The sequence below is a fragment of the Saimiri boliviensis genome, chromosome 1 (assembly GCF_048565385.1).
Source record: "Saimiri boliviensis isolate mSaiBol1 chromosome 1, mSaiBol1.pri, whole genome shotgun sequence".
Taxonomy (NCBI): Eukaryota; Metazoa; Chordata; class Mammalia; order Primates; family Cebidae; genus Saimiri; species Saimiri boliviensis.
The window spans coordinates 197,188,689-197,203,114 of NC_133449.1; the positions used below are offsets into that span (position 1 = coordinate 197,188,689).

The following is a 14,426-nucleotide window of genomic DNA, read 5'->3' on the forward strand; positions in this document are numbered from 1 at the left end:
GATTCTGGGGCAGGGAGGAGCCGCTACTCCTCTCTTTCCAAAGATCTATTCAAGGTGGTTTATGTATTATGACATAGAGCAACACTCTCAGGCTGCTGGGGTTGGAAGTTCCCACCACCTTGTCGTCAGAGAAGTGCTCACGGTAGTCTGCGCTGCCATCGCAGCTGTGGCCTGGGCATTCACATGGTCCGCATGCTTAGAAAGGTGCTGTACTTGCTTCACTGCTCTGCTGTCCCATTTTAAATTCTTAATACTGTTGAACAAGGGAGCCCGCTGTTTTGTTTCACCCTGGACCTTGCAAATTACAAAGTCCTGGGAGCAGTTCATACAGAATGGCAAGTAGGTCACAGGTGGCTGCCAAGCATGCAGGCCTGTGCTCCGGAGAACCACACAAGGAAGTTCTGGAATGTTGAGTCAGCATCCCAGGGGCACCTGGAACTACTGGAACCAGCAAAGGCAGTCTGGTAGAGCCATTCCAGACCAGGCCTACTGGACTCTGTCCTTCCTCTTCCTGAGGGTTGCCTGATTTTATGTTCTTTGCAGATGTGCTCAGTCTTGGCTCCCTACATCCTATCCTAACTGTCTTTACCTAGAGTAATTTTACCGTATACATACCCTGTTTGTGAATTCTTTTCAAGTCTTGCAAAAGAGGTAATTTCAGTTTGCCCTTTTGCCTGCTGGCAAAGACTGTCTTATGAGTCATCCCAGTGATGAGGGAGTTGCTAACAAAGCAAAGGAGAAGGACCAGGGCCAAACCATGGAAACCATCGGGCCTCAGAATTGGCTCTGCAGTGCAGAATGGCCTGTTAAGTCACATCCAAGTGTGGTACGGCTGCCTTGACCTTCCAATCTTTAGTGGGAGAGCACTGTAAGAATTTGACAGGCTTATGAGCTAACCAGGAAGAAATATGTATACCATTCCCCATCCACCATTCCTTAATTCCATTCCCCTTGTGTGTGGCAAACCTGAATAAATTGAATTATCATGTTAGTCCTCCCTGATTTGAGGCTGTTTAATATAGTTCTTGAGAACTAAGGTAATTGGCAATCTAGGTCATTTTAAATCTTGAAATTAAATGGTTTCCTTATTAAATCCAAAATACTTAACAGTGATAATCCTGATGATTACTTCATGGCAGTAAAGAGCGGTCTTTTTTGTATCACTGGCCTGGGAGTGCTTAAAAATTGAATCAGATACGCCCTTTGCAATTTAATGAAGTCAGATGCCTTCAGGGGGACCTCAGTTTAGTGAGGAACTCCTCTCTACAGATTCCGAGATTTAACAAGTTGGCTTTGTGGCTGAACTTGAATAGGGGAGTTGCTTCCTACTTAGTTACATGCACCCAAGAGATACCAAAGAAGGGGGAAATATTTTGCTTGTAGCTCATGTTATTATGGTGTTCAACACCTTACAAAGGGCTCTCACAGACAGCCACTTAATCCTCAACTTCTGAGGGTAAAGTAGTCCCTTTTGCAAATGAGAAAACAAAGGCTTTGAAGTTGCAAGTTGAGTGACTTACCTTAAATCCAGAGCTATTAAGTAGCTGAGATGGAATTCCAACCCCTACCCTTTGACCTCACCTCTGTTGTCATCTCTGTGATCCTAGCTGCTGCAGGAACCTGGAAGTACTTAGAAATAATCTACCAGTATATCCTGATGTCTGCTATTTTAACTACCTACCTCAGAGGTGGAGGCCTATTACTCTCAAAGTACGTTAGCCTTTAATTTCATGACTGGCAGGGGAGGTGTCATCCCTACTCACCAAAATGTTTTCCTTCTTTGACAAATCTGTGTTAAGCGTCTACTGTATGCTAGGCTGTGTGGCATGCAAAGCAAAGCAAAACAGATCAGGTGCCTTCTCTCTTGGAGCTTGTATTCTGTTAGGGAAAATAAACCGAAGAGAAAACAAGTAAGATGACAAGAAAGACACAAGAATGAAATAAATAGGACACCAGCAGAAGCTCGGGGAGGGTTTATTTTTTGATGGGTAATCAGGGAAGGTGTCTGAAGAGGGGAGGCTTACGTTAAGATTAATTTTTTAAAAAGTAGCCATAAGGCAAACTGATGTTCTTATGGCCACTTAACAGCCATGAGGGGAGAAAGAGGAACTGTCCAAAGGCCAGTGGAACTGAAATGGAGTAAGGGGACGAAGCTACACGAGACAAGTGGGCAGAGAGCAGGGGCTGGCTTCGGTGTGGATTTTGATGCCATGGACACATTTCACTCTTTATTCTAAGTGTAATTGGAAGTCATTAAAGGGTTTCAAATGTGGGAGAACAAGATCTGATTGACACAGTGGAAGCTCACCCGGCTGTGGAGAATGGGAAGGGAGGGGTAAGAGTGGAAGCAGCAAGCCAGGCGCAGTGGCTCACGCCTCTATTCCCAGCACTTTGGGAGGCTGGGGTGGGCGGATCACCTGAGGTCAGGAGTTTGAGACCAGCCTGACCAACATGGAGAAACCCGGTCTCTACTAAAAGTACAAAAAATTAGCCAGGGAGGCATGGTGGTACTTGCCTATAATCCCAGGTACTTGGGAGTCTGAGGCAGGAGAGTTGCTCGAACCTGGGAGACGGAGGTTGCAGTGAGCCAACATCATGCCATTGCACTCAAGCCTGGGCAACAACAGCGAAACTCCATCTCAAAAAAAAAAAAAAAAAAAAAAAGTGGAAGCAGCACTATCTTTGCAGTGGGCCAGGGCATGTAGCGGGATGGGTCCAGGGGCTTCATGCTTCATGCTCTGCACGGCATGTGCGGAGCTGAAAGCACTGGAGACTATAGCTGGGTTCCAGCTGGATGAGAGAAGGGATGGTCTCAAAAAAGATTCTCAAGGGTCTAGTGCAGGGGTGTCCAATCTTGGAAGAAGAGAAATGTCTCAGGCCAAGCATAAAATACACTAACACTAATAGCTGATTAACTAAAACAGACTGCAAAAAAAAGTCATGTTTTAAGAAAGTTTACAAATTTGTGTAGTGTCACATGCAGCCCACAGGTTGGACAGGCTTGGTCTAGCATGTAGTGTCGGGTAGATGGTGGTGGCATTTACTGAGATGGAGAAGATAAGGGAGGAAAAGATTCAGGGAAAATCAAGGATCCCACTTTGGAATGTTAAATTGGAGGTGGTAATGTGACAGCAAAGGGAACTGTCAGGAAGGCAGCTGGATATGTGAACCTGGCCCTCAGAAGAAAGCTCTAGGCTAGAGAAAGTCGTGGGACTGGGTAGAAATCACCCCTAGTGTGGGAGTGTTGATAGCAGAGGGGACCCTAGGACAGCCCCAAGGGAATGCCAAGCCTTACCAGTTTTATAGAGAATGAGCATCTAGCAAAGAAGACTGAAAGGAAATAGCTTCTTGGACAGGAAGAAAACCAGCAGAGACCCACCATGGCTTAAGACCTGGAGCTCTTTAAGAAGGTAAGAGTAGGCCGGGCTCAGTGGCTCACTCCTGTAATCCCAGCACTTTGAGAGGCCAAGGCAGGCAGATCACAAGGTCAGGAGATGGAGAGAAGCCTGGCCAACATAATGAAACTCAGTCTCTGCTAAAAATACAAAAATTAGCTGGGTATGGTGGTGCGTGCCTGTAATCCCAGCTGCTTGGGAGGCTGAGGTGGGAGAATTGCTTGAACCAGGTAGTCAGAGGTTGCAGCGAGCCGAGATTGTGCCACTGCACTCCAGCCTGGCAGCAGAGTGAGACTCTGTCTCAAAAAAAAAAAAAAAAAAAAAAAAAGAAGGAAAGAGTAATAGGTCAGTAGGGTGTTGCCTGAGAAGGACCCTAAGATGGGTTTGGCCACATGGAGGTCTAAGAGTTGGATAAAGGCTTCATCAAATTAGCAGGGACTAAATGTAGACTGGAGCAAGTTGAAAAGTAAATGAGAGAACAGGGACTCTGTTCAAGAAGTCTTAACATGAACAGAGGCAGAAAAGCATTCTCATAACACCTTACCTTGAAATGACCTTGGAATGGCCAGAGCCTGGCAGTGTTCTTAGTTATACACTCACCAGGTGTCTCCCATGTTGGCAAATGTCTTCATACTCTGCTCTGAGGTGTGAGTCTAAGATTTTTCCTTGAAGCTAATGGCTTCCAGACCCCTTAACTTTTCAAATCGTTTGCATTTTGTGTGTGTGAAACTGTTTCTCTTTAAGACTTAATGGTCAGAGTACTACAAATAGATGTGTCCCATGGAAAATGAATTGTGGCATCGAGAGCATCTGTGCCCTAAGACAGAAAATGGATAAGCTAAAGGATTGTATTTTTCATGTGTTCGCTGACTTTGCCACAAACCCATTTGCCCTGAATCTACAGTTGTGAATCCTATAAAACTTCCAAGTTCCCACCGCTTATCCTACCACTAGTTAGAGTTGCTAGGCTCTGTAACCTGAAAGGAGCTTTGGGTACGTTCCGCAGCTCCTGGTCCGTGTCCCACCAGGGCAGGTTCCTGTTCGCTCACTGATTCATCCTTTGGTTCTCTCTGTAGTTTGTGATTAGGAGGACAGGATCCGGGGTCAAACTACCTGATTCAAATCTCAGGGCAAGATACTTAATGTTGCTGGACCTCTATTTCCTCATCTGAGAAATGGGAATAACAACACTGAATTCAAAGGGCTACTGGGAGAATCACTAAAGCAAAAGCTTAACAAAGAGCCATGACTGCTGTGATGCAGCTTTTCATTCCTGCATGTGGAGGGTGACGTATCTAAGCCCACCAGATGTTCCCCATGATGGGGGCCTGGAGGTTGCACAGCCGTCGCCTTTCCTTGAAGTATCCCCAGAGCCTAGCGCTGTACCCTGCTCATGATAGACCTGCAGTGAGCCTGCCAATGGCTGGGTGGGAAATAACCCGGGAGCTTATTTTTTATTTCTTATTCACACAGAGTTCAGTGATACTTTTATGTAGAGTTGCTGCTTTGACAAAATACTGTGTCAGTTACTCATCTGACAAGCCCACATCCTAACATGCTTTTCTGGCCTGAATACAAACGAGACAACTGAATATTGGCAAATGAATTACAACCCTAGGGTGAAAGTGACTTTTGTTGTTTGCAGCCGCATTGAGCACCTCAAATCCCAAAATGACCTCCTGACCATAACCCTGGAGGAATGTAAAAGCAATGCCGAGAGGATGAGCATGCTGGTGGGAAAATACGAATCCAACGCCACAGCGCTGAGGCTGGCCTTGCAGTACAGGTAGGAAAAGAGCACAACACACACACTGGATGTTTGGAGCCACTTCAGTGTAGAAATGCATCCAGAGTAACCTTCAGCATAAAGCAGAAATAGGCTTTTAGAAGGCATACCTAGGGGTTTGGACCGGAAAATATCATTTAAGAGGAATGAATAGGATGTTAGTAAACAGATATGTTCCTCCTCACATATTCACCTCAAATATAATTTATTTAAGTACTGTCACTCAAAATATCAATTTTTGTGTTAGATATTCATTTGTTCTTGAGATTTTTATTCATATTCATTGTTTACATTGTTACAAATCTAGTGCATTCTGTTTCTTCATTTTGTCATAGTTTTAAAATGTTGCTTTTAATAGTCTCTATTCTGAATGGCTGTAACCCTTGCATCAAGTTTTTATATTGTTATTTTAATTACTCTCTTTTCTAAAAGACATTTAGACTTTTAGTATTAAAAATAATTCTCTGATGAATAATTTAATGCAGATAAGATCTTCATTGTTTTGAATGTTTTCCTCTGGATAAAATCCCTGAGGCAGGAACGGTAGGTCAAAGGATAGGAATATTTTCCTGGCTCTTCAGGTGCGTTGCTGATTTTTTGTCGTGAAAACAAGCCAATTTAAATAACTACAATTTAGTCATTGGTGAACAAGTGGTCATTTGAATGGACCATTTTTTTTTTCTGCCTTGTCACTTTGAAATTTATCTGTTTTAAAGTCACCGCTTGTTTAAAGCTGCAAAACTATGCCTTCTTATTATCATCATGGGGTTCTTTTATTAGTGTTACCACTTAAGCATATTTGCCAAGGCCTCAGAGTAGTTGACTGTATCATACATTAGCATCCTCTGGAAAGTTCAGTATTGTTTTAAGAAACATTCTTGTTTGTTCAGGAAATAATCAAAGCAAAATAAATGAGACCAACGCTAGAGAGCAATCCTTCTGGTTTACACACACCAAAGCAAGCAGATAATCCATCTGTGATAACCCTTGAAACTGGCTGCTGTCCACCCACAATTTGCCTTTGAGCAGAAAGGTCTTTCTCCATATTAGTACACCTCATGGATAAGGAAATGTCCTCACAGCCCTGGAATATGAACTGCCCTTGAAATGAGCAGCTGGCAGCACCTAGGGCTAGCATTTCAGCCCTTTGTCTTAACGCTTAGTAAAGGACAATGAAAATAAAGGCAGTCAAAACAAATGGTGTGTTGACTAAAGAAAGCACCATATCCCCTGTTCAGCTTGAAGAAGCTAGACAATTACTTGCGAAAAGAGGAGATGTTTCTACTGCAGGCATCTTATCTGGAACCCTGAGGATGCTGTGTAAATGTTTCACCTCCTCTTGTGTGGACATGGTCCATGTGGGTCTCAGGCTACAGGAAAGAGACTGTTCTTTGATTCAGTTTTACCTTGTTTGCCCAATGAATGATGGGCCCAAAGAAGACTTGATTGTGTTTCCTCCTCCTTGAAATCCAAACTCAAACTGCTAGAGATTTTGTGAAGGCCTAAGAATGTTTCATGAGGCACTTTAAGCACTTAGAGTTTTATGAAAATCTAATGGAACTTTTCTGTGATGATGGAACTGTTCTCTATATGCACTGCCCAATATGGTAACCACTAGCCATGTGTGACTATTGAACATAGGAAGTATGGCTACTGCAATGAAGGAATGGAATTTTTCATTTTATTTAGTTCAAAATGTTTTCCATTTAAGTAGCTATTTGTGGCTAGCAGATACTATACTGAATAGTACAGGTCTAAGTCAAAATCATCTCTTTGTGGGATGTTATATTAGTTACCTATTGTTGTATGGCTAATCACTTACTGCATCACAGTTTCAAGGACCTGGGAGTGGCTTAGTTGGTGGTTCTGGCTCGCAGTCTCTTGTGAGGTTCTGGTCAAGCTGTCAGCCAGGGCTGTGTCATCTGAGACGTCAGCGAGGGGCTTAGAGGATCTGCTGTAAGAAGGCTTACTCACGTGGCTAGAGGCTGGAGGCTTAGTCATTACTCCCGACACGGGCCTCTCCATAGGGCTGCTCGTGAGTCTTCACAACGCATCAACTGGCCTGCACCAGAGAGGATGGTCTGAGAGAGAGTGAAGTGAGAGAGTGACCAAGATGGAAGTTTGGGTTTTTTACTAAGCTAATTTTGAAAGTGACCTGCTATCGCTTCTGTCACACAGACCAACCCTGGTACAGTGTGGATGGGGGACAGCACAAGGGTGTGCACACCGGGGTGTGGGCTCAGCAGAGCTGCCTGGAGCGGCCTATCACAGGGAATCACATGGTTCGTTCAGCTGCTCACTGAGGGACGACACGTGGCCTCTCCCACCTTCACTGTTTGTCTTGTATTTTTCCAGAGCCTAGTTAAAGGTTTCAAAATAAAAAGGCCAATAAAAGAGCAAGCCCCTGGCCCTGTCCTGGGAATATGCATGGGTGGTTTCCTTGCCTGTGTGGAGAGTGAGGCTGAGACAGCACCTGAGCTGCCTCCCAGGCAGGAACCAGCAGTGCTGCATTGAAGGTGCCCGCTGTTCCCTGCCAGGGCTGAAGCCACGTGTGCTTTGTTTCAGCGAGCAGTGCATCGAAGCCTACGAACTCCTCCTGGCGCTGGCCGAGAGTGAGCAGAGCCTCATCCTGGGGCAGTTCCGAGCAGCGGGCGTGGGGTCCTCCCCTGGTGAGTGTCTCCGGAGTCCCCCTTCCTCCTCTTGTCACCCTGCCTCCTTTTCTCCTGCCCCTGTCTCAGCGGCTGGCATTGAATCATCTCCTGACAACACAAAATTGGGTTGTCAAGTGCGTTTTTCATTTTTCCTCATGACTGAATGGGTAAATTGTTTATGTTGAATGCAGCAAGAACTGGAGTGGAAACAGAATTACCGACAAGTTAAAACAAACAAGCCTTCTTAGGAGCGGCATTCTCCTGGGCTGACAGTGGGGCCAGATGGAGCTGGGGCTGCATCAGCGATGAAAGGGGCCAGCGTGGCTGTAGCCCCTACTGTGATGCCAGTTGTCAAGGTGCACACTGCTGCCACGTGGCCTTCACCTCACCTCGCTGTGTTGGTTGAGCTTCTCCAAGTTTATCTCTCTCTGAGTAGTATTTGTTTTGTTTAGCTTTTTTCTGAGATGGAGTTTTGCTCTTGTTGCCCAGGCTGGAGTGCAATGGTACGATCTTGCCTCACTGCAACCTGCACCTCCCAGATTCAAGCATTCTCCTGCCTCAGCCTCCCAAGTAACCGGGATTACAGGCCCAGCTAATTCTGTATTTTTAGTAGAGACGGAGTTTCACCATGTTGGTCAGGCTGGTCTCAAACTCCTGACCTCGGGTGATCCACCTGCCTCAGCCTGTCAAAGTGCTAGGATCACAGGCATGAGCCACCACACCCAGCTTTTGAGTAGTTTTGAAACATGGTTTCCCCTGCCAGGTCTCCAGGTGTTTTATGAATAAAGAAGTAGTAGTTTCACCCCATGCTCATGTCAGCGTCACAGAATGCTGACCCTGCTGGCCCACCTCGCCTTCCTGTGCCTGTCCTTGCCCCAGCCCTAGGGTCCAGTGCCCTGTTGGCCTGACCTGTACCTTGAGATCTGTACTGTCCACTCACTTCTATCCCTCAATTTTGAGTAAGCTGGAAGGAATATCTGATTGGAACAGACACAAGCATGTCATTCTAGGCAGCAGCAGCATTTGCTAAAACATGGCCAGTGATTATGGCTCTGAGCCTGCAGTGATGTGAGGAGGACTGCAATAAAAATAGTGCTCAGAGGAAAGGGAGACCCAAGGAGAGAGGTGGCCATCTCTCTCCATGTGGAGCTAAGCCCTGGCCATCCCCTTAGCCTTCAGAGAGGCGGCAGCAAGTAAACAGAAAGCCAAGGTGACCAGGTCACTCCGGAGTCAAAGACGGACAGGCCAGGCATTCCCACGTATGGTGGCCAGGTCTCTGTCACGGACCGGCTTTCTGCTGTGAGCTTCCATTAGGACTTGTCCATCCAGGACACACCCTGCAAAGAAGGTCACCATCCAGGCTCCTTCTGAATGCACCCTCCTGTCCTCCTTCCCTGCTCCTCCCCCTTGCCTGGGGGCTCGCTTTTGCACTGAACACTCACATGTGTTTCATCCTTCAGTTTTGACTTGCAGAGGAATCTGAAGCAAATCTGAAGGAAGGGCAGTATCCTGGGTATTAATTTCCTGCTTCATATCCAAGTGATCCCACAAAAGAGCGCGCCTTCATTTGTATGGGGAGCCACGCTCTGCTCCTCCCTCTGGTTTTTTTTTTTAATAGTATTACCAGCCCAGCCTAGAAGTAGAAACTCTGCCAGCATTTCCATTAGAAACCTCATTTTTCAGGGTCTTTTAACTGAACCATAAAACTTTATTCCTCATATGAAACAGATTCTAAAATGATCTTGGCCTGCTGTCAGGTTTTTTTAAAAAAATACGTATTAAAAATGATAAATTAAAGGAAAAAAGTCAATCATTGTATTTCCAGTTGGTATCAGAGGAATGTCTTAACCTGTTCAGGCCTCACAAGGTACGTTTCGTAAGGCTTGGACCTACTCAGTGCAGTTATTTGGTTTAGGAGCTGACAGAGCTTAAATAAATCTGGCTTTTAAATATCCAAAATCAGTAATTAAATGCTTTGTATTCACCTAATACTGGGAAGCTCATATGTACATTTATAAGATGAGCCAGTCAGTAATGTCATGCCTACTTCCAAATAGCAGTCAGCAGTGAGATGTATGTAAAATGTCTTATTTGTAGAGAGAAGACAGGCATGAAGGTTGTCAGAGAAATGACAGGAGGGAGTTTCAGAGATTTTTGGCCTGCAGAATGGGCCCACCCTATTTCCTGCCCACTCTCCAGTGCTGAGGGCAGGCTTGATTTTTAGCAGGTTCCCCTCAAGCCTCGCCCTTGCATGCTGCTATAGCAGTGGCTGGCCGTCATATGGCCCCACCATGCTGCAGAGCTGTTGCACAGCAAAGCAAGAACTCGTTTGCGACATGCACCCACAGTGTCCATAATTGTGGGTCTTTTCTCTTTGTTTCTCGTTGATGTCACAGGCATGCCTTCTGTTCATTCTTTCATGCATAGATGCTGTAGGCCAGTGCTTTTCAAACTGTGCCCTGGGAAGCTGGAGGAGTTTCTTTGGCCTCAGCAGTGGAGTTGGAGGGTGAGCCTCTGAGTGTGATCCCCCAATTCTGCCCACCTCATCCAATTCCATGTTTACCTTTTTTGTATGTTAGGATAGCATTTTGCATGCTTTGGCATGAGATTTCATTTAAAAATATTTGGAAGAGCATGGATCTGTGCTGTATAGGTAGCAAACCAATGATTTGTTTAGCCGGCACAGTTGATGTTTTGTTTTGCTTTTTTAAGACTTTGTTTTTTTAGAGTAGTTTTGGGTTCACAGCAAAATTGAGAGGAAGGTATAGAGATTTCCCATATGCCTGACCCAGCAACACGCACAGCCTCCCCTATTTTCAGCATCCCCCACCAGGGCAGTGTAGTAGTTACGAGTGATGAAGCTGCAGTGACACATCATCATCATCACCCAGAGCCCATCGTTTACATCAGGGTTCACTCTTGGTGCTATACATTCTATGGGTTTGGGCCAATGCATAATAATGTGAGTCCACTGTTAATAATGTCATACAGAGTAGTTCACTGCCCTGAAAGTTCTCTGGCTCCACCGGTTCGTTCCTCCCGCAACCCCTGGCAAGCATTGTTGTTGCTGCTGTTCTCGCTGTTGTTTTGAGACAGGGTCTTGCTCTATTACCCAGGCTGGATTTGAACTCCTAGGCTCAAGCAGTCCTCCCATCTCAGTTCAGCCACCCGTGATCTTTTCAATATCTGTATAGTTTTGTCTGTTCCAGCAAAGTTTTTTAAACACAACAGAAATGTGAAGATTTGGGGCAGAGTCTTCACTGCCTGGTCTGTGGGGGTGCCCAGCACACCCTAATGTTCTGCACTAGCCCAGTTGCCTGGCTCCCGGAGGCATCTGAGTTCAGCACGATTACCAAGCCAAGAGCAGGGGCGGGGTGGCTTGGGTACATATGATACACAGCCAATCTAAAGCTCTTGTCTGAACCATTAGTTTTGTCTCTCTTGCCCTGACACAGGACTCTAACCAAAGCTACAGACATACGGAAAAATGGCACAGTTTTGCCCCACTTTCTCCTTCCCTCATTCACAGAGGAATGGCCACATGACTTGTGACTGAATGGGAGGAGAAGTCAGGAGCCTGGATCGTTAGAAAAATGGGAGTATGTTAGAGCTGGAGACAGAAATATGGGGATCCCAATGGCTAACCCCTACATCTGTCCATGAGGCCAGTGGAGCCCAGAGAAAGAGCAAAGAAATACCTTCCCACGTGCAGCTTCTAAGTGATAGTGGCAGGCCCAGAGCACAGATTTTCTCTTCAGCTGGGCACTGCGAGTTCCCTTCCACAGTGCCACCTCTGCCCTAAGGAACTGAGAGTGAATTATGCACAGTCACTCTCAGGCCTGCCTTGTCCAGGCCTATGTCGATTAATCCATTGGCTTCTCTGCCACATAGGAGACCAGTCGGGGGATGAAAACATCACTCAGATGCTCAAGCGAGCTCATGACTGCCGGAAGACAGCCGAGAACGCTGCCAAGGCCCTGCTCATGAAGCTGGACGGCAGCTGTGGGGGAGCCTTCGCCGTGGCTGGCTGCAGCGTGCAGCCCTGGGAGAGCCTGTCCTCCAACAGCCACACCAGGTAACGCTCAGCCTTCCTGCCCCGAGGTGGGCATGTGTCCAAGTGGCATCTGTTCATGGGACTTGGTATGCAGTGACCCAGCTCTTGGGGACTGTGTGGCTTGGGAAAAGGCACACATGGCTTCTGGCTTGCAGCCTGCTCCATCTCAAAAGGAATCGAAGGATCAGAACAGAAGAGCTAGAAAGTGGCCCTCTGATTTTGCCAATGTGGAAACTACGGTCCAGAGAGGAGTGGTTTGCTGTGGAAAGTGGTAGAGATGGAATGCAAACCTACCTTTCTGTCAGATCCATTTTCCCTGCATTGTTCTGTTCTCCATTGCTTTTTAATTCGTGATTTCCAGGAAGCACTTGGGATAGTTAAGACCTGTTTGCTGCAAATGGCCCCTCGGGTCCCAAGGCCCAGTGCAGCCCATGCTAGTTCCAGATACTACTCTCCCGTGCTCTGGCGCCTCCATCCTCTATAAGCTCTTCTCAGGCAAGAGTGTCTCTTCCTGTCTCCTTTGTCCCATGGAGTGATGCCACGTTCACAGCACATGCTTATAGGTGCTCAGTCATGACTGGAGGTCAAGTTCACTGCCTGTGAAGCACGGAAACTAAAGTGGGTGCTTGAAAAAGATGAGGAAGAAAGCAGTGAAGACTTGCTGAGCGTAATTTGCTGAAGTCATTTGATTATTTTGGATGGGAGTGGAGAGTCAGAATGAAATCCTTTTGACTTACCTTCTCACTTCCTGCCACCAAAGCCCTAAAAACATGAATGCCTTCCCTTTATTTGCCAGTCCACAGTCTAGAAGGCACTTTGTTAGAGATTCTTACATAATTGCCAAATTGTGAAAGACTTGGAAGGGTAACTCACCCCATTTTCACAGGTGAGAAAACCTTGGCTCAGGGATTTGTCAGCGACCTGCCTGATGAATAAGAGGGAAACCTGGGCGGGAACGTGGGATTTCAGCACTGAGCATATTGTTCTTCCCACATGGGACCTCATGACATAGCAAAACAACATCTACCTGCAGACTAAGTGACCAGTACTGCGTAAAGATAGATAGACTGTTGAGAGCCAGAGGAGAAATACTGATGCTTTCTTGGGGCTGGAAAGCAAGTTAATGTTCGCCTCTCTCTTTCCCCCTGGTGGGACCCACCATCTACCTCAGTGCCTCCATTTACCTGTACTGGCACAGATGTCCCAGGAGAGGGGACAAGCCCCGTAATGCGCTCAGCCAGGTGCCCACAAACACAGGGGACTTAATTCTTCTTTGGCAACAGTTGTCTCATTCAGTGAAGCACAGATCATAATTTATTTTCATAAAACGAGATTCTACTGTGTAAACACAGAAAGCAGATGCTCTTCCTAATGACTTTTCCAGATGTATATAATCTATAATTTGTGTGTTTATTTAGTATAGAAACGTAGTTCTCATGTCAGTGATGCTGTGGTGTTTCACGAGCGAACATAAGAATTTGCTTGACAGGAAACGTGTGCTGTTTCAGTAGCTTCTGAGGTTTGTGCTACAGATCATTTGCCCAAACCTCCCTATCCCCAAAAAGAATTTTACTGTTTTATTCTGAATCAGAGACAAATTTAGAATGAGTCAGGAGTGAAGACAATGTTATCACCATCTGTTTAGCTTTTTGTATATTTGTTAGAAGTTCTTGAACTTACAGGTGAGCCTTGATTTTGAGACAGTTTTCTTAGAGAAATTTACTTTGGGATCCTATGTTTCTGCAGACTGAGATAAATTCAAAACACAGAGTCATTATTTCCAAGGATAACCTCACCAAAGAATGGCTCTTAAATTGATTTCAGTCTCAAATGGGTCTTCCCATCCAAGTACAGAGGTCTTTAGCTCCAATTTCACTCAGTTCTCCTTTAAAAACTCACTTTGACCCTCCTGCCCAAATCAGAGCAGCTCTGAGTGAGCGCAGAAGAGCTACACACAGGGCACTCATTTGTCACTCCACGTTCTTAGAACCTGATGCAATTCTACTGCTTTATGTTAAACGTGGGTTTAGAATCAAGTCCCAAACCACCAGACCCCTTTCTTAACCAGGATAATTATAGTAATTTTGTTTGTAAATCTTGCCATTCTGGCTCAGACATTCCCCCATGTCGAGTTTATGAACTTAAAGAAAAGGATGTTTCTGAGTTGAAGCTTTATGTGGCCCAGCAAATCCCCTTTCCTTCTACTGTAACCACCAGCCTAGAGAGTTCTCATCAGAACATCTGAGCTCCACCTCAAAGGTTCAGGAAAGGAATGCTGAGTATCAGGCCTCCAATGGCATTCCTGGCAGCCCGTAGGCAGCTCCTAATGACAGGAGAGTGAATGGTTTTAGAGCGGAGCGGGAGAGGGGTAGTTAACCAGCAAAAAAATAAAAGTGATAGCCAGCTCTTGGTTGACTTGGCAGGAGCCCAGGGTTGGTGCTACTTCATTTGTGAAAAATACAGCCATGGCCTCATCAGAAAGTCTAATAGTCTTAGGGACAGAGTGACTAGGTTGATTGCCTAGATGGCTTTATCAACGT

General features: G+C 45.8%; 1 protein-coding gene across 3 annotated transcripts in view; it reads left to right on the top strand.

Annotated features, from left to right (window-relative positions):
- Window positions 1-14,426, top strand: part of MCC (MCC regulator of WNT signaling pathway) — a 445,857-nt gene that overhangs the window by 391,252 nt on the left and 40,179 nt on the right. For all 3 annotated transcript variants that reach the window (XM_074382537.1, XM_003920691.4, XM_074382539.1), the window contains 3 exons: window positions 5,041-5,181; window positions 7,747-7,850; window positions 11,724-11,907. In XM_074382537.1, coding sequence (XP_074238638.1) covers window positions 5,041-5,181; window positions 7,747-7,850; window positions 11,724-11,907 — 429 coding nt within the window. The remainder of the gene's footprint in view (window positions 1-5,040; window positions 5,182-7,746; window positions 7,851-11,723; window positions 11,908-14,426) is intronic.